Below are 20,196 nucleotides of genomic sequence, written 5' to 3'. Positions count from 1 at the left end.
CCTGTCTCAGAAATAAAATATGAAAAGGGCTGGGGATGTGGCTCAGTTGTTGAGTGCCCTTGGGTTCAATCCCTAGCACCAAAATAAATAAATAAATAGATAAATAAATAAAATTTAATTTTAAAAATTCTAATATCATACAAGCAAATATACTATATAACACTTAAACATTTTATAATCTAGTGTTATTTTTAATTTCTGGTTTAGTAAATTGATAATTTGACATGTAATTCATTTTAGGAAACTTACTGCTATACAAAAGATAACTTAGATGATTGGTAATGAGTTCATAAAATAATTATTAAATTTCTGGAAAAGATTAACAAGATTACATTAAATTTTTTCTTTTTTAGATTATAAAAGTAGTACATACTGATTGAACCAAAACCAAATAACTTAAAAGTGTAACATAAAGTTAAAACTAGTTTCTTTCTCTACCTTTTTCTTAGGTCTCATTTTCTTGAGTAACATTTTACTGTATCTTGTTCTAGGCCTTTTGATGGTGTACAATTAAACAGATACATAACGTGTACTGCACATGGTTTGGGTTTTGATGGGTCATACATGTTCTAAAAACTTTTTTTCTTGAAACAACATGTGATGGACACTCTTCAATGTTTGAACTTAACAGAACTCACATGATAGCTAAATCATGTTTTCTTAATTCATGTAACCAATTGATGAGTAGTTATATCACCTTCAGTTTTTATTACAAGTGAAATTTGCAATGAACATTTTTGTATATAGAGCTAATATATCTATATTTTTGTTCAATAAATCCTCATGATTGGAAATGCTGAATTTAATGGAATATGCATTTCAATTTGTGATAGATGTTCACAAATTGCCCTCCCAAAAGGTGGTACAAGTTTAAAACAGTGTATTGCAACCCCATACTTTTGCCAAAGAGGGAATTATCATACTCTTAAATATTCTAATCTATCTGCAAAAGTTATCTTATTTTAATTTGCATTTGTTTGATTTTTGGGTGAAGTTTTATATCTTTGTTTAATAATGATTAGATTTTTTATCAATTTTATCTTTTCATCTGACTTTTAAAATTAATTAGCAAGAGCTCTTTGGACATAATGGTTGTTAATCTTTTGTGTTATTTCTTCTAGCCTGTCACTCGTTGTTTACCTTTGTATATGGTCATTCAACAAATATAATTTCTAATTTTTATGGAGCTTTTCATTTAGAAATAAATTTCTCCATGTTTCTTCCATTCTTTGTTTAGGTCTCAATTTTTGTATATTTATTTCTGTGTGTAGGTATATGTTTTCAATTTTTTAATTTCCTGTAGGAAAGCAATATGAATGTGTGTGTGCTTACTATTTATCTTATAACTGACTAGTCTGTGTTATTAAGGTTAGCCAATTTTCTGGATATACAGTTACCTTATTTGTAAGTAGTGATAATTTTATCTTTTCTATTTTATATTTTATATGCATCACACACATATATTCTGAGTATATTGTTAAGTTCTTTTTAATAGATATCTTTTTACTGTTTAAGGAAATTTGCTTGGATTCCTAGTTTTGTGCGTATGTGTGTATTTTAAATCAGAAATGGACATTTGTAATCATTTTCTCTTTTGAACTATTTTGTAGTCAAGTAAATTAATAATTTTCCATGTGTTGAACTTTTGTTGTTTTCCTGAAATAAATCTGTTTCAGTCTCATTTTAATTAAATTTAAAATTTGACTTGTTAATATTTTGCTTAGGATATTCATTACATATACATGTTTGGTTTGAGTATTGAATTATGCAATTAGATCATGTAAACCTTATGGAATGGATTGTGAGATTTACCATCTTTATGTACTCAGAAAAATTTAACAACAAAGATGTTTCTTAAAGTTTTGTTGTATTTTCAAATTTGATTGTTTTTATTTTGTGAATATGTTAAATATTGATAGCTGTAACTGGTGTAAATAAAAGGTATTTGGGGTCCTGAAAAAATTTTTAATTAATATTTTAAAAAATTTGTTCTTTTTTAGTTATACATGATAATAGAATGTATTTTGACATATTATACATTCATGGAATATAACTCCCCATTCTTATATCAAAATTTTTAAAGAACATAACAGTTCCTTTACTAAACTATTGAAGAACTACTGATCTAGATATAACAATTTAATTTATTTGAAGGTTCATGGATTCATCTTCTAAAAAGTTCTTCAAACTTTTTAATATAGAATATTCTACTGACCATTATTTATATGCATTTGCATATATACCTACATATGTGACTGCATTTTGTTTTTACATATTTATTGTAAAGTACATATTATGTTTGTGTTTATGAGCATAACTGCAACTTGTATGGAAACATTGGCCTATAAACTTGGTTCTTGGGATCATTCTTGTGGCTGATTTTTATCGATAGGCCTAGTGCTTTGCATGTGTGAGTTAGTGGACTTCTGATGATAAATCTGAATGAAAGTCATAGAGTTCTGTATCCCTAGGCATGAAGAATCGGGGTTTCTCCAAGGAAGTTGTTGTTATAGGCCAGCCTCATTCTATGATTGTTGCACTGGATTTCTTGAAATCTATATTGTGCCCCAGGCAGCAATTCAGAGGCACTCCTAGGCTGAGACTTCATTGTACAAAGGTCTGGATACTATGAATGTTCAGTGAAGGTACTGGTTTTTTAAAATCAGACTTAAGGGGGAAATATAGATGTTAATTGAGAAATTTTTGCCTCACTGTTGGATTAGCTCTAGAGCTACCTGAAATTCAGTTGTTAGGTTATTACTCATTATCCTATGACACTGAAAGTCAAGACTGAAGCATGTCTGTTTTGTTTCATCTATCCTGGAGCCTTAGCTTCTCTGATAACCGGAATAACAGACATGCCACTGTGCCCACTTTGCCACAACGTACTACTTCTTGCTTGAATCACTGCTTTACTTTATCAAGTGTCTTCATTCCTTAGTTCCCATCCTCCTCCTCAAATTCTCAACCAGAGTGAACATTCCTGAAGACATCTATCCTGGAGCCTTAGCTTCTCTGATAACCGGAATAACAGACATGCCACTGTGCCCACTTTGCCACAACGTACTACTTCTTGCTTGAATCACTGCTTTATTTATCAAGTGTCTTCATTCCTTAGTTCCCATCCTCCTCCTCAAATTCTCAACCAGAGTGAACATTCCTGAAGACAAAATAGGTTTGTGCCACTCCATTGATTAAAATCCTAAGCACCATAATGCCTTAAGTATAAAATCTAAACTTCTTAATATGGGTTTGATGTTTTTATAATCTGCATTCCTGCTTCTTTCTTTGCATTATCCAGTCACACATCCTTAGCTTTTTTTTTAATTAATTTTTTTGAGAGAGAGAGAGAGAATTTTAATATTTATTTTTAGTTTTTGGCAGACACAATATCTTTATTTGTATGTGGCTCTGAGGATTGAACCCAGGCCACACTCATGGCAGGCAAGCGCACTACCGCTTGAGCCACATCCCCAGCCCCATCCTTAGCTTTTTGTAGTTAGTTCCCAGAACCTTCCTAGCATTCTCTGACCTTTGCATTTTAGGAATTTTTTATTTGGAATATATTTTCCCCAGTTAATTCTGAGCAATTGATCCTTCAAAGCTCAGAATAAGTGTCATTTCTTTTCCCTACAAGACTAAAAACTAAGATTCCTTTCCATGTTCCCTCAACTGTATCCCTGTCATAGCTCCCACTACTTTGTATTTTAATTATTTTCATGGATGTTATTACTAATATTATTAGTGCTTATTATAAATTTTCCCTCTTAGTTCATGGGTTTGCTCATGGTCTGAGACTGGCCTTTCATCTCTTTATTCTCAGTAAAGATTTCGCCACATAGGAGGTACCCCCCAAATATTTAAATATTGAATCCCTTCATCTTATGGTTGAGAAACCAAGGCCTAAAGAGATAAGCCACCTTGCAAGAGATTATATATAAAAGGGCAGAATTTACCTTTTGATCAAGTGTTGGTTTCCCTTTATCAGGAATTACTGACTCAGATGTGTTTATAAGGTTCAAATAGGTAATAAAAATGTGAAAAGTGAACTCTTCTTATCCTCTTCATTTTTTCTGGAACACATGACTCTCCTACAATATTTTACCATGTATAAAAAATGTTTTGGTATAAGTAATTCTTTATTTTCCTCTTAAACTACCACGTAAGAAAAACAATAGTATGAAAATGGCTCTATTGTGTCTTGATGAATTATAGAAGATTCAAGGATCAAATATACTTTTCTCTGTGCTACTACAGGACTTTATATATACATAAATGTGGCTTTGCTTTGTGGTATGGTGCTGGGTATTGAACTTAGGGCTTCCTACATATTAGGCAGATATTCTACAGTAGTAGAGCTACATCCCCAGCCCAGATATCGCACTTCGTGTGGCATGGTTTCTGTCTTTGGGTTCATGCCCTTGTGTGATACTCAAAACATTCTGACTGTTCCAGTTACATCTCTAATCATTGAACCTTTCCCTCAATTTTGCACACATGTTCATATATTAAACTTCAACTTTACTGAATTATATTTCCCCAGCATGCCTTTTTTAATGCTTCCCCATCTGTCCTTCCTTCCCGCCAACTGTGCTTAAATCAACCTCAATCCCTGGTCTCACTGTCATCCATTCTGTTTGGTGCTAGATAAACCTCAGCACAGAACTCTAAACTCAAGTGCCATTCCTGGGCATAGAATGTTGCATGTACACGCATATGTGTGTGTTTTACCAGAGCACACACAAGCACTTTAGCAGATGGTCATTCAACTGCTCCATTTAGGACTTACCTAGAATTCTTGCATAAAGTTGGATTCCAGGATTAAATTGTGTAGTTCCTGAATTTTCAGGCAGTGACATACTGCCTCTGGTATCAGTTTGATTAAACTTGATAACTTTAATGCCATTTGGTTCTATTGGGGAGAAAGAATTTAATTGCTTACTCTAGAGAATGGATTTTTTCCCCACTGACTAAGGAATAGAACATTTATTAAGATTATCTTTGTGACCTGAAAGGGAGAAATGTACTTCTTTTTCCTTAAAAGAAGCATGTCCAGGGCATTTTTAGCATGTGGTAAAAATTCTATAATTGGGCAATACTGACTTCTTTGGGATTCAGCCTTCTAGCCCCTGCTGTGTGATTAGTTCTGTCCAACCTGCTGGCGTGCTTGAGCAGGGAGCCTGCAGAGGATTAGGAAGGAAAAACCCTTTAGCAAGTCTCAGGTACTAAAGACGTTTGATTTAATTTCACATTACACATGGTTATATGGTTTCCCTTGGCAACCTCCAGTTCTGCCCTACTTTATAATCAGAGGATGGCAGGATACATTGCACACTTGTCATCACCTGGAAAGGGAGTGTAGAGAACAAAATTTGTCTCAAAAGAAGAGACAAAAAGGTTATTAAAAAGAACAGAGGAATCTGATATACCTTCAGAAAGAAACAGATGGTTCTCTGTAGATTTCATTGATGAGAGAGATTCTAGAACTATCTATAGCAGTTTGGGGATATGAAGGAATGAGACCTAATTCTATAAATATTTTAAGGGGTAAAAGAGTTATATTTACAAATTAGAGATGAGTTTTCATTTTAATAACAATAATAGTTACCATTTAATAAGTACATGATAGGAATCTTTGGTAACTTCTATTCATGATTTCATTGAATTCTCACAATATTCCTGCCAAGGAATTATTAATATCCCTGAATAGATGAAGGAATAATTGTTTATTGATCTCTTAAAGTATGAGGCTGGAGGAAGTGTGAGACAACATGATTTCAGTTTTGGAGACCATTTATTTTTTTCCATCATCTTAAAAATCTTAAAATCTTATCAGTCCTTCCTTCCTTTCTTTCTTCCTTCCTTCCTTCCCCCCTCTTTTTGCCAGGGCTTGAACCTAGGGATGCTTAACCATTGAGCCATATCCCCAACTCTTTTTAAAAATCTTGTATTTAGAGACAGGGTCTTACTAAGTTACTTAGGGTCTTGCTAAATTACTGAAGCTAGCTTTGAACTTTTGATCCTCCTGCCTTAATCTCATGAGCCACTGCGATTACAGGTGTGCACTACCATGCCTGGTTCACAATCCTATCAATAGCATTTACTATAAAGCAGTATATTAACTGATGTCTACTAATGATAACATTCAGCCCCTTCAGAAAAGTTTAAATTTTAATAATCTTAGTCCAACTCTATAATTTTACATATTAGGAAATTGAATTCCAGAAATTAAGTGGAGCATAAAACTAGGTTTTCTAATTCCTAGTAATCTATGAGTTGTATATGCCCATACACTTTGAAATAGGGGTTCAATAAATGGAAGGAAATAAGGGGTCTTGTAGTACTTTAAATGGTATTAGGCTGAGGTAGCATGCAGAGTAAAAACAATAAATCAGGCATTGGGAAGAGTTCTTACTTAGCTGGTGATTAGTTCATTCTCCTTGACTCAAGTCTGAACGTATTAATATACCTCATATTTTCAATGATCACAGGTCTTTAGAAGTGTCTGGTGTTCTTCCAGTCATTTGAGGGAAGACCTGTTTATTGAAAAGGAGAGGGGCTGTACATATGTATTTGTGTGTGTGTGTGTATGTGTGTGTGTGTGTGTGTGTGTGTATTGCCATGTCGTGAAGTAAATGTGAATGCTAATGACTGGCCATTTTTGTGACCTGTGAAAGCAGAGACTATGGTATTAATATTATTGACTTGTTCACAAGATGCCATACATTGTGGGCAGGCCATGTCATTACCTTTTACTGAAGTGAAAGCTGTGGGAATCTAACGGAAAACTGGGAAATCTCAGTGGCACATATTTACTATGCAAAGCATTTTACATGAATTTTATTTGCTCCTTATAACTTCAGTGGTTATAAATGTTATCTTCATTTTTAACAGTTTTTTTATTAATCCTTCCTAGAACATTCGCCTAACACTTTATTATGAGAATTTTTAAATGTATAGAAAAGTTTAAAGAATTGTTAACAAACATCCCAAGGCCAATTGGATTCTACAATTGTTACTTTTATATATATATATATATATATATATATATATATATATATTTGCTTTATTATATATCTGGCCATCCATTTATCTACCCATAAATCCATCTTAGTTTTTGTTGTATTTCTTGGTGAGTTGCAGACTTTACTACATTTAACTCCTGAACATATAAGTGAATATCATGAAGTAGATAGAGTTAAAAATGTTTTCCTTAACTGAATAAACAAAAACAAAAAAACTGGAACCTTCAGTTCTGTGTTTTGGGAACTATGTATTCAGTCCCTTTGAGCTTTCTCCCATGAAATAATAAGGTATTTTAAGAAAAAATGTAATCTACCCATGTTAAAAATCACTCATACTTCATTAATGAAAAATAGAAACATGTAAAAGGAGGGGGATACCCCTGAATTCATAGGCCACAGCAGCTCAGCACTGCAAAGAAATCTTACCCCATTTCTGATTTTAAACAAGACTGAGGTCACTGCAAAATTTTTAAACTCAACTCCTCTCCTAACAAGGGAAGTTACATTAGCAAATTAGTTAAGCACTTCAGTAATGATATTGGAACTTAATTTCACTGAACTTTTCCCCTTTTCTCTTCTTTCTGGGTGTGACTAAATTGCCTACAGCATGCTGCATGGTTGCTGGTAAAACAGGAAATGGGGTAAGTAATTTAGGTAGGGAGTTTTTAACCACCATTTAAATACAAGCTATCTAATTCTTAAATACTTTTACTGCTACTGTCTCTCTCTCTCTCTCTCTCTCTCTCTCTCTCTCTCTCTCTCTCTCTCTCTCTCTCTCGGAAATTGGCACAAAGAAGCAATTTTTTATTTTATCAACCTTATTTAGTTAGTTTACTTGCATAGCCTATTAGTAATCTATTAAAGTAGGTTTATTTTTTGTATGTGTATATTAATGTGAATGTATATACATAAATACATATTTTATATGTATTAGGCACTTATGTAATTTGGGAAATTAAAATAATAACTTTTATGTTGGTCTTAGAAAATAAATTATAAAACTAGGACATAAAAGATAAATTGTAAAATTCTAGCTAAGCCAGAATGAATTTATACACTGCTAACTCATAGAAAACATAAATGTACAGCCTTTTTAAAAAAAGTTTTTGTAGTTGTAGATAGACACAGTATCTTTATTTATTTTTATACGGTGCTGAGGAACAAACCCAGTGCCTCACACGTGCAAGGTAGGCACTCCACCACTGAGCTATAGCCCCAGCCCTGTACAGTCTTTTTTTGAAATTCTTAGAGACCAAATGTATTGGAGTTTTAGAATTTTTGGATATTGGGGAGGAAATTCAGTGCTAAATATAATATATAATACACTCCTTTCTTGGGGTGGTACTATATAATCAAACATTAATATTTCTTCAATAAACAAGAATATTCACACTAAGCTTGGTAAGCAAAGTAAATAGTCTTGTGTTCCAGTTGGAATGTGATTGCCAACTGAGTGGGTTTGTTTGTTTGTGTTTTTTAATGATATTGGGGATTGAACCCAGAGTCTCATACATTCTAGGCTAGGGCTCTACCACTGAGCTACATACTTAGTCCCTTTTAAGTTTTAAAATTTGAGACAATTTTCTCCACTGGACTAAGATGCTCTAAATATATTTCAAAGTATTGTGAAGGATTTAAAAAACAATTTTCTTAAATATGTAATGAATAATGTTTTAACTCATTTTTAGGATTGACTTAAATTACTGCAACCCTTTGCACTTTAAATAATTGGAATCTAAATAATTTTTTAAATAGTTTCCATTCTTGTGTTTTTGTTACATATTTTATCCTTTACATTGTATTCTTAAAAATGTATCCACACACATTAATTATACACTTTCAGCTGTGATGTTAGTTTATGTATATATCATTAAACTGTTGATACAGTATCAAGATAGTCTTTTAAATGCCTGAATGTTTTTGATGAACAAAGAATTAGAAACAGTTTGTGAAGCTTCATATTTGAATAAATCCTTGAATGTAGAGGAGTAATTTGATTATTTGTCGTAGGGCTTATCTGGGTATTTAAACTATAATCCCAAAGCATATTAAAACATTTCTGTAACCAGTTAGAATCTCTGCTAGATACAGAATGAGTAGATAGATTATTTTTTAATTTGTATTTTTAGAGAACGATGGTGTCTTTATATTCTTCCCCCACCCTGATAAATTCAGTTTAACAATTAGCTAAATTACTTTTGTTTTCTACCTGCAGTTAGTAATGTCTTTTATTCTTACAGAATTAAAATACAATGGATATTGCAATGGATATAAATCTAATTTTTATCACTGAAAATTAGTCATTAAAAGGGATGGTTCAGAGGAACTCTTTTGTTAAAAACAGCCCTGTAAATAGCCAGGCTGTTTTGAAGTTTTACTTATTTGAATTATATGGACTTGTTAGTTTGTTTGTACTGTCCCTGTTCTCAACAGAGTAGAGCAGTTTTAGTAATACCACACCATGTTTTTCTTTCCTCTTACCTCAGTTTCTTTCTATCACAATTTTAGACTAAATCTAGATCTCATAATAGGGACTTTCTAAAATCTGTGTATTGGTTCATGAGTCAATTTGGGGGGAATGTGAAGTTTTTTTTCAGACAAGAATCTGGAAGTACATTGATGAGCATTTCAGAACATTAATACTTCAGGATTTAATATTTTCAGCAGCAAAGAAAAATAGGAGAGATTTTACATTGATTTCCCAAAATTAAGTCCCATTTTTAGCAAGACAGATGCAAGTTTTTTTGTTTTTGTTTTTGTTTTAGTACTGAGGATTGAACACAGGGTACTTTATCACTAAGTCATATCCCCAGTCCCTTTTTTAAATTTTGAGACAGAGTCTCGCTAAGTCACTTAGGGCCTCACTAAATTGCTGAGGCTGGCCTAGAAATTGGAATCCTTCTGCCTCAACTTCCCAAGTCTCTGGGATCACAAGTGTTAATCTCCATGCCTAGCTAGATGCAAGTATTTTTAAACAGGGATATGAGCAGTAAACAATCATCTCTTTTCTACCTTTCCAGAATGTATAAATCCTAGAATCTGGCAATTCCAGCCCAGAAAAACAGATTAGTGTACTTTTGTCAATAAAGCTTTAAAAATTGCTTCCTTTATTTCACTAGAATATAGTTGCATGAGGTAAGGAATTTTTGTTCACTTTATTCTCAGATTTCTATATAATGTGTAATATAGTAAGTATAATTATATAAATACTTGCCTTTAACAGAAAAAGTGAAGTTTTTGATGTCAGTGAATTATTTTTTATTTCTCAGAAAACAGAGTCTGTCACTGGGAAGAAATGATATAGTTCAGCTAAAAGAAGCCTACAAATGGATAACATACCCCCTGTTTTCAGAGGAACTGGGTGTTCCCATTGATGGAAAGGTATCGGGGTCATCAGCATTGTTAATTTCATTTGTGGTTTTATTTTACTTTATTCTGTGGCAGGGTTTGGATTAGCCAGAGGAATTTTCTGCTTAAATAGTTAAGTAAAGGATTTCCAAGCTTTTAAAAATGTTGATTTCTAACAGTCATACATTGAAGATAAAGCCTCTTTTGTTTTTATTCCCTAAAGAGTTCTTTGTGATCCAAGACACTTATGAGTATAACAAGTAATATGTACCTTAATTGACCTTAAAAGGTTAGAAATGAATCTTTTCCTCTGATGTATTCATAGTTTCATGGGAGGGGGGCAGATTTACTGATATTAAGCAATATATAAATAACTGACAAGTACTGAGTCAACTCTAGACTTATTTAATTTTGGTTAATCTGTGGCTAATATTGTCTCCAAATATACAGGCAGTACCGATTCAACTATAGTGAGCTTGGGCTCAATCTATCCCACTTTGTTGGCATTCAGTTCCTTCTGTTTATTTTGAGACAGAGGCTGCTTTTGAATTGAGAGCCCTTTGTCACCTTTCTGATAATTTCAGAGAAGACTGCTTCAATCTCTGGAATATTGAATTTCAGAGAAGAGCCCAATAGGTTGCTGGATGTGAAAACAGAACATATTCCTAGCTCATCTTAAATTAGATTTTAATAGTATGGCTTTATTGCATCATCATTTTGCTTGAAGGAAATTCCTGGAATATCAGATACACCCATATTCAGATAAAATCACAAAACCATCTTACAAAGCTAGTTTTTTTTTTTAAATCCTAAATTATATACTGTTTATGCTTCTATTAGTTAGAACACATATGACTGTCCTTTAAACTGAATACTGAGAGAACAGAAAATAAAACCATAAATAGTATGAAGAGGAAATGAGATAAAGAGAAGTCATGAATGCAAAATATTTTTACCTCGAATTTCAGTTTGGGAGCACAAATACTTTTACATGTTGAATCAGTGAAAACAGAAAATAGAAAACAAAAGATGTAATAATGTTTTAATAGAGTCAGACTGAGTGAAGTTTTCTTTAATAGAAAACGTGGTTCATTTTAATTTTATTTTGCAAATTTGGATAAGGAGCAAAAAAAGCTCTTTCATTATTGTAATTCTAGAGTAACTAATAGGCTTATTAGCAATCCAATGAACTTAGTACATATAGAAATCAGTAAATACACAGAACTAAATAAAAAACAAGAAATTGTAACTCAGTAAAAAAGACAAATTGTAACAAAGTATAACATTTATATCTTTTTTAATGTGAAATTTTATATATTCTCTGTGGAGATAAAAGTATATAGAATATGAAATTGTGCTGTTTTATGTACAAGATGTGCATGTAAAAGAATATAGCATTTTTTAAATTTTAGATTAATTTTCTATAACTTAAATATCTGACACTTAAAATTCAAAAATGTTTATGAAAAAAAGATTAAATAAAGCAATTTTCCAAAAGCATGTTTAATATTTTAAAATGTACATATATATGTTTATATTCACAAATATGTCTAGAAACATATTAAATTGTTAATAGTTCTATTTCTGTGGATTGGAAGTGAAAAACCATCCTGTATTTGATTATTTTATAATTTGTAGGTGTTACTTTTGTAACAATACAAAAAAATTAAGATTTATCTATCTCAAATCCATTAGAAATTTGAGCACTTAAAATATGCTTCATACAAGGGCTGGGGATATAGCTCCGTTGGTAGAGTGCTTGTCTTGCGTGCACAAGGCCTTGGGTTCAATCCCCAGCACCACACACACACAAACACACACACACATATATATGTATGTATGTATATATATATATATATATACACACACACTCTCTCTCTATATATATATATCCACATACATATATATGTATACTTCATACAGAATTTTTAGAGATGCAAATAAAATGTGTTTTGCCTTATTAAAAATTCTAATCATAGTATTGACAGAATAAGTTGTTTCTTTTAGTTATTCTTTCTGGTTCCCTGAATTCTGATTGAATTCCGATTCATCTTTGTACCTAATTTTTATATTTGTCTAAAAAATTACACAAATTTGTTTTGATTTTACTTTAAAACTTTCTTGGTAATATCTCTAGTGACTGAGGTTTACAAGTTAAAAAAAAAAAAAAAAAGAAAAACAACAAAAATCAATCTAAAAGTTTCCTTTACAGCTGCCCTGTGAACAAGCTGGTTTGAGAGTAGTAGTAATATTTCTAGTTTTCCTTGTCACTTTGTTTGAGCCAGTCTTTGAGAGTTAATTTCTATATCCAGTCATAAGTTGTAAGATGTTAGTTTCCTTTTGCTCATTTTAAAACTGTCTTTATAATTTTTAGAGCTTGTTTGAAGTGAGTGTGGTCTTTGCTCACCCAGAAACAGTTGGGGATTGCCACTTCCTGTAAGTTGCCATGTAAACGACAGTGTCAAATTTTGTAAAATTGTTAATGCTTTTGGTTTTCATTGAAATAGTAATGTTTCTCTTTCTAATTAACATTTCAGAACTTGTCATATTTTAGTACATTAAAAGTGTGCCTTCTAACTTAAGGTTTCTAGGTAAACCAGGGTAGCTCATGTAAGAGATTAATTTTGTCTACTTCTGATATCTTGAGTTTAGCAATCATGTTGTGTAAAATATATTTAATTGACTTATATCTACCTCCAATAAACTAATTAACTTTTTATATTCACTTGAATTTTATTTCAGAGGTAAAATTTTCCCAGACTGTTTCAAGCCAGCCAAAAATAAGCAGGTAAGGATTCTTTTGAGCTGAATATGAAGGTAACAATAAAATGAAAATGCACTGGAAATGTGGCAACTCTCTTATGCCAAAATTAATCTTTAAATATTTTCATTTGCTACATTTAGTTTTTTCAATTCTTAGCACCTTTGCCTTCATCTGTGAAGTCATTGCACATACATATCCATATTTGTGCCTGCGTCTGGGTTGTTCCACTGGTTCCTTAAATTTAGAACCAGTATTTCAATGATATTATTATTAACCAGCTTTCAGTTTTTAATCCACCAAATTGCACCATCAGGGAAAATCCATGGCAAGTATCAGCAGTGTCCCAAACTTTTGTCTAATACATACTTTCCAGAAATTAGTTTTAAAAAAATCTAATCCAAGCTAAGTTATTTTATTTATTAGGATAGTCATAAATTAATACAGATTGAGTGTACCTTATTCAACAGTGCTTAGTTCATAAATGTTTCAGATTTGGAAATTGTTTGAATTTCAGGATATTTGTGTATACTTTACTGGTTAGGCATCCCTAACCTGGAATTTAGATTTTCAGATTAGAGATACTCAACCTTTGTAGATATTTCAGGCCACATTCGCAAAAAGGATATTTTATTCAGACTCTCCTTTGTTGTCTAATGTTAGCTGATTTTCATGTCAGTGAACAAATTAGTTATCATATTCTTTTAGTTCATATTATGCCAGAATAAGATAGCATGACATGCTGTTGGGGCAATCTTTCATACTCCCATTACTTATCTGGTATTTTATAGTTAAGCATTCCTACAATTTTACTAACATCCATTTTGTTCAGTAGTTGTTAAAAAGAATATGTTTATTTTCAAAGATATCTGGGTCTTTCTTCTTGATTTGACTACTAATTGGCTTATTTAGAACTGGGGGAAGAAGTTAATAACTTTTGTCAAATACTGTGTATGGAAATAATTAGAAATGCAGACTAAGTCTAAAGCATTGTCTCCTTACTTTTCTTTTTTTAGGGGGAAACAATCTAAATTTTTTTTTTTTTTTTTTTTAGTTGTAGATGGTCAGAATACCTTTGTCTATTTTTATGTAGTGCTAAGGATCAAACCCTATGCCTCACACATGGTAGGCAAGTGCTCTACCACTGAGCCACAACCCCAGTCCCTCATTACTTTTCTTATATCATGGCACACCTGGAGCTTTACCATGTTGATTCAATACCTTGAGATTAACAAATGGAATTGAGGTTTGGGGGGAAAAATCAAGCACATTTCCTACAATGTTGTCATTTTTATATTTGAAGAATGCCATATTTTGAGAGGAGTGAGATAATGCCATCAAAAACACATGTTTTGTTGGTCTGCCTTGTAGTGCAGAAATAGATCAAATTGAAGAGAAAGAGTAGAGGTATACCAGTTTCAGAACTGACATTATGACTGCTTAAGTTTTACTTATTTTCTTGAAAATAGTAAGTATTTTCCCCTTTATGTGTGTAAAATGACATAATTTCTCCAACTGTGTTCTGTGTTTCAGCTCTGATTTTTTTTTTGTCTAGGTAATAAAATGTCTTTTAATTTTCCTTTTACCCCGTATAGTCGGTATTCACTAGAATGGCAGTTATGAAAGCTTTGAATAAGATAAAAGAAGAGGATTTCCGCAAGTAAGTAGAAGTATCATGGAATTTTAGAATAAAGGGAATGTTAAAGATAATTCAGATTATCTCCAAGACAAGACTGGATGTATTTCAGGGACCAGGACTGCATTTTAGTCATCCTTATATTCCCAGTTCCTGATATAGTAACTGGCATGTAGTGGTGTTCAGTAAATGTTTGTTAAGCTAATATTTAAATTATGAGTCAAGTCTAACTTCTTTATATTTTAGAAGAGGATATTGAGATCCGAAGAGGAATTGACTTGCTTATGTTTTCAACTGGGTAACAGAGGGTGGACCTCAGGCCCAGTGCCATTTCTATTACTTAACTAATCCTATATGTCCTAGCTTGGCCCATCTCCAGAGGAGGGAGAAGACTGGGGAATTTTCTTACTTGTAATGGGAATAGCACTGGCTAGGAAGTCAGGAAACTTGATTTTAATCAAGTCCACTCTGTTTCCCCAGTTGAAATCTTAGGCAAGTCAACCAGCTCTTTGGAAATCAGTGCCTTCTTCTAAAATATAAATTGTTAAAATATGCTAAAATACAATAAACCTTACATTATAATTCTCAGTATATTTATAAATAAAATATTATTGTGGTTATTCTTCCAGAAGATACTTGAATAAATTTCAAGCAATGATATTATAAGGAGGGTTTTATATCTCTGACAGAGTCTCAGAATGGAAAAATATTTTTATTAAATTTTAGAGAGTAAATTTTACTTTATACACAGGAAATTTCCAAACCATGCATTTGGGGTTAAATCTATATCTAGTTATTTACAGGTAGTTTCCAGTTTTGAACTTGCAAATTTCTAGATGATGGATAGAGAATAAAGCTATATGTTGTTTTTTCCTGTCTGTCCTCAGTAGGTTTAAAGTTTCTTAGCTAAGAGGACTGTGTCAACCACACCCCCCCCCCCCACGTAATCTAATTCCCAAGGTCTTATTTGGAATGAGAAGAAAGCAAAAGGAAAAGTGGTCAAGCGCCCTCCCTGACAGTTGGGACTTATTTCCCACAGGTGGGATGCACTTCGTAAGTGGGACCACTTACTGCATATTAGCTTTACCCAAAGAACTGAGTATCATGTAGGTAAGCCAGCAGCAAGTGACAGGGAGAGCAAAATGATTGAAGAGCCTGGAGAGGCTTCCACTTCATAGATATGGATTCCCCCATCCCCAAATCTCAAGGCTGTGAAATTCATTTGGGAAAATGAGACCTCCTGAGCATAAAAGGTAGCATCAGAGCTCTCATAAACTTAGTGCCACTCTCATAAATTAAAAGTGTTATTCCAGAGGCCTAAAATAACTTTATTGTTTCAAAACTAAAAGTTAGGGAGAGGTGTATAGTCCTTGAGAACCTCAGGTTCTGTTTGTGTCTCAGACAATGCTGATTCATCTTAGTTTTGTAATTCAATATCATGTCTGGAAAATAGTAGCTGTAAAATTTGTTTTGTTTTACAGGCAGTTTCCTTGTCCTCCAAACTCACCAAAGGCTGTTTGCACTGTTCTTGAAATTGAATGTGCTCATGGTGCTGTTTTTGTGGCTGGTAAAATATTTTGTCTAGAATATATGTATACCGTCAACCTACTGTTGTCCTTTCTGAACAACTCAGTTGACTCCTTTTCTGTTTTATTTTTATTGTTGTTATGATGTTCTGGTTAGTTTACTCTTTTGATATGTAACACTAATACCCAATCTTTTTTTTAGATTCTGTAGGCTGTCCTAAAGATCCTTAGGGAATATAGTTTAAAAAAATCCTTAGGAGAGCTGTTATTTCAAATGTTATGCCAAATGGAAGTGACAACTTTCCAGGTTTTAGTAGTTTACATCATAGGTGGGTAGAAATATAGACAGATGTGAAGACCCAAAGTGATCAAAGACTATAGCACTGAAGATATTTTATAACATGGAAAGCAAACTTGAAAAAATGATATTATTATGTCGAAATGACCAAACACTTGGCTTTCACCTGAAAAAATAATTGTTATATTGACTTTCCCGAGTAGTTAGATAGCAGACAGTTTTAACTGCTTCAGTGATTCACACCTATATTCCCACATACTCAGGAGGCTAAGGCAGGAGGATCACAAATTCAAGGCCTACCTGGGCAACTTAGTGAGATCCTGTCTCAAAATAAAAAATAGAAAGGACTGCAGATGTAGCTCAGTGTTAGAGTACCCCTGGGTTACATCTCCAGTACTGTGAAAAAAGGAAGAAAGAAAGAGAGAAAAAGAGAAAGTCAGTCAGATATAGCTCCTTCATAGTAATAGGTGAAATGAAATTGCTCTTAGCCTGCCCTAGGGCAGTAAAATCTACCGGCTTAGTATAGCTTTATTCATAAAACAGTGAGTCATAGTCTGTTGGGGTGTTTTGTTTTTTGTTTTAACTTAGAAAAATTTCAAAATTTCCTATATTTGAGTTCTTTGGAATATGTTGTCACCAGTGACTATTACTTTGAAAGTATTATTAGTCACATATAAAAGCAATAATTTTTATTTTCTTAATGATCCTTGGTATATACCATAATATTATATAACTTGTTCAATCAGCCAGTCATATTATAAAATATATTGAGCATTCCTTTCAAACTTACTTAATACACCATTCATATCATGTCTTTAGCCATCTATTCTATTGTTACTTTAAATATTTTTAATTATCTTCATTTCTGTGTGCTGGCTCCCCAATACATGGAAAACAAGTGAATTAGTTAAAGGCTAGGCCTTGTTCTGCATCATAGTACCTAGAATATTGGCACTCAGTAAGTAGTTGTTGCTTCTCTTTATCCTATTGTGTTCATCACACTGTTCCATTGAGGCTACCTGATATTTCTTTGGCAGGGAGATACAATAAATATTCCAGGAATCTACCACAAACTCCTTGGATAATTGATGGAGAAAGGAAGCTGGAATCTTCAGTGGAAGAATTAATTTCAGATCATCTGCTGACAGTATTCAAAGCAGAGAGTAAGTGTTATGATATTATTATTTTAAACACATTGTTATTTATGAATAGATTTCTTGGGAGCGGCGGGAAAGATTTCTAAATTTTATTTATCATTACCGGGTCTGGTCCTCTTGGCTCTGGGCTTCCCATGAACAGGGATTGTTATGTCCAGGGCTCTTCCTTCTCAAAATCACTGCTCCTTTCTGGGAAACTCAAAACAGATGAAACTACTTTTCAATGAATGCAGTTAACCCCTGGCCTCAGCATACCGTAGCCTTAGCTTCTTTTGGGGAATATGAGGAAATTAAAACACAGCTTCCATATCCAGTGCTTGTTCAAGAGTTGTCATTGGCAAATATCTGGCTTCTATATTAACCTATAAAGTATATTGGGATGAAGTTGAGGCCTTGAGAAAATAGATCAACAGTAGCCATTTTACAAGGACTTCATGACAGTGTATTGTTTTAATTTCTTAAATATTAATGTACCCAGAGTGTGTGGAATGAGTCAGATCCTGTTATGCTTATGTTATCCTTGTCTCAACAAGTCTGTCAGGTCAAAGGCAGCATGAAGTCCTGTGATTTCACCCTGGGGTTAGATAAGAGAACAAGGAGTAAGATTTCAATCACAGGAAATCATGTTACATGTCAGGAAAAACTGCAGGCAATGAGTTATGTCACTTTTTAGAATGTAACTTTTTAGAATGGGGCTCCTAGCCTGAGGAGAAGACCTTTTTATCAGGAACCAGCTAGATATCTGTTTTTCTCTCTGAAAAATCTTAAGAAGAGTGTGCTTTGAGAAGGAAGGCAGATGATCTAGATAAGGTACAGTTGTCCCTTCTAGCTCTAATTCGTTAAGAAGAAAATGAAGCAATCTAACAGAAGAGGTGAAGGACCTCTACAATGAAAACTGTAGAACACTAAAGAAAGAAATTGAAGAAGACCTTAGAAGATGGAAAGACCTCCCATGTTCTTGGATAGACAGAATGAATATTGTCAAAATGACCATACTACCAAAAGCACTATACAGATTCAATGCAATTCTTATGTTCACAGATCTAGAAAAAGCAGTTATGAAATTTATTTGGAAAAATGAGACTCACAATAGCCAAAGCAATCCTTAGTAAAAAAAGTCAAGCAGGCGGGATCACAATATTGGACCTCAAATGATACTACAGAGCTATAGTAACAAAAACAGCATAGTACTGGCACCAAAAAAGGCATGAAGATCAATGAAATAGAAGACATAGAGACAAACCCACATACATTACAGTTATCTGATACTTGACAAAAGTGCCAAGATCATATGTTGGAGAAAAGATAGCCATTTAAACAAATGGTGCTGGGAATATTGATTATCCATATGTAGAAGAATGAAACTAGACCCTTATCACTCACCCTGCATAGAAGTCAGCTCAAAGTGGATCAGAGACTTAAGAGTTAGACCAGAAAACTTGCAACTGCTAGAAGAAAATGTAGGCCCAACAATCCAGCATGTCAGCTCAGGAACTGACATCTTTAACAAAACTCCTAAAATACAAGAAGTAAAATTAAAAATCAATAAGTGAGATGGCATCAAATTAAAAAGCTTCTTCACAGCAAAGAAAACAAGCATGAAGAGAGGGCCTACCGAATTGTAAAAAATGTTTGCCACCTGTTCCTCAGAGCATTAATATCCAGGATATACCCCCCCAATAAAAACCAAAACCCCTCAAAACGTAACACCAAAAAACAGCCCGATCAATAAATGGAAAAGGAACTAAAGAGAAACGTCTCAAAAGAAGAAGTACAGTGGTCAACAGATGTATGAATAAATGTTCAATATTTCTAGCAATTAGAGAAATGCAAATTAAAACTATACTAGGGGCTGTGGTTGTGGCCCAGTGGTAGAGTGCTTGTTCAGCACATGTGAGGCACTGGGTTCGATCCTCTGCACCACATAAAAATAAATAAGTAATATAAAGGCATAAAAAATACAATAGCATTATTTTTTAAAGATTTTTTTTAAAGATGAACACAGTATCTTTATTTATTTATTTATCTGCCTATTTATTTATCTATCTTGCCTCATGTGTGTGAGGCAGGTGCTCTACCGCTGAGCTATAACCCCAGCCCCAATAACATTATTTAAAAAATATTTTTTTAAAAACTATACTGAGATTTCATCTCACTCTAGTTAGAATGGCAATTATCAAGAATACAAGTAACAATAAATGTTGGTGAGGATGTGGGAGAAAAGTACACTCATACATTGTTGGTGAGACTGCAAATTAATGCAATCACTCTGGAAAGCAGTATGGAGATTCCTCAGAAAACTAGGAATGGAACCAATGTATGACCTGACCCAGCTATCCCACTCCTCGGTATATATTAAGAACTTAAAATCAGCATACTATAGTGATGTAGCCACATCAGTGTTTATAGCAGCACAATTCACAATAGCCAAGCTAGGGAGCCAAT

At 33.2% G+C, this 20,196-nt stretch overlaps 1 protein-coding gene across 2 annotated transcripts in view; it reads left to right on the top strand.

Annotated features, from left to right (window-relative positions):
* Pus10 (pseudouridine synthase 10) overlaps positions 1-20,196 on the top strand; it is a 76,118-nt gene that overhangs the window by 31,593 nt on the left and 24,329 nt on the right. For both annotated transcript variants that reach the window (XM_026387172.2, XM_026387171.2), the window contains exons 5-11: positions 7,632-7,666; positions 10,295-10,406; positions 12,748-12,809; positions 13,116-13,161; positions 14,730-14,794; positions 16,252-16,337; positions 17,632-17,757. In XM_026387172.2, the coding sequence (XP_026242957.1) occupies positions 7,632-7,666; positions 10,295-10,406; positions 12,748-12,809; positions 13,116-13,161; positions 14,730-14,794; positions 16,252-16,337; positions 17,632-17,757 (532 nt within the window). The remainder of the gene's footprint in view (positions 1-7,631; positions 7,667-10,294; positions 10,407-12,747; positions 12,810-13,115; positions 13,162-14,729; positions 14,795-16,251; positions 16,338-17,631; positions 17,758-20,196) is intronic.

The sequence above is a fragment of the Urocitellus parryii genome, chromosome 12 (assembly GCF_045843805.1).
Source record: "Urocitellus parryii isolate mUroPar1 chromosome 12, mUroPar1.hap1, whole genome shotgun sequence".
Classification (NCBI taxonomy): domain Eukaryota; kingdom Metazoa; phylum Chordata; class Mammalia; order Rodentia; family Sciuridae; genus Urocitellus; species Urocitellus parryii.
This window is presented reverse-complemented; position numbering and strand designations above follow the sequence as displayed.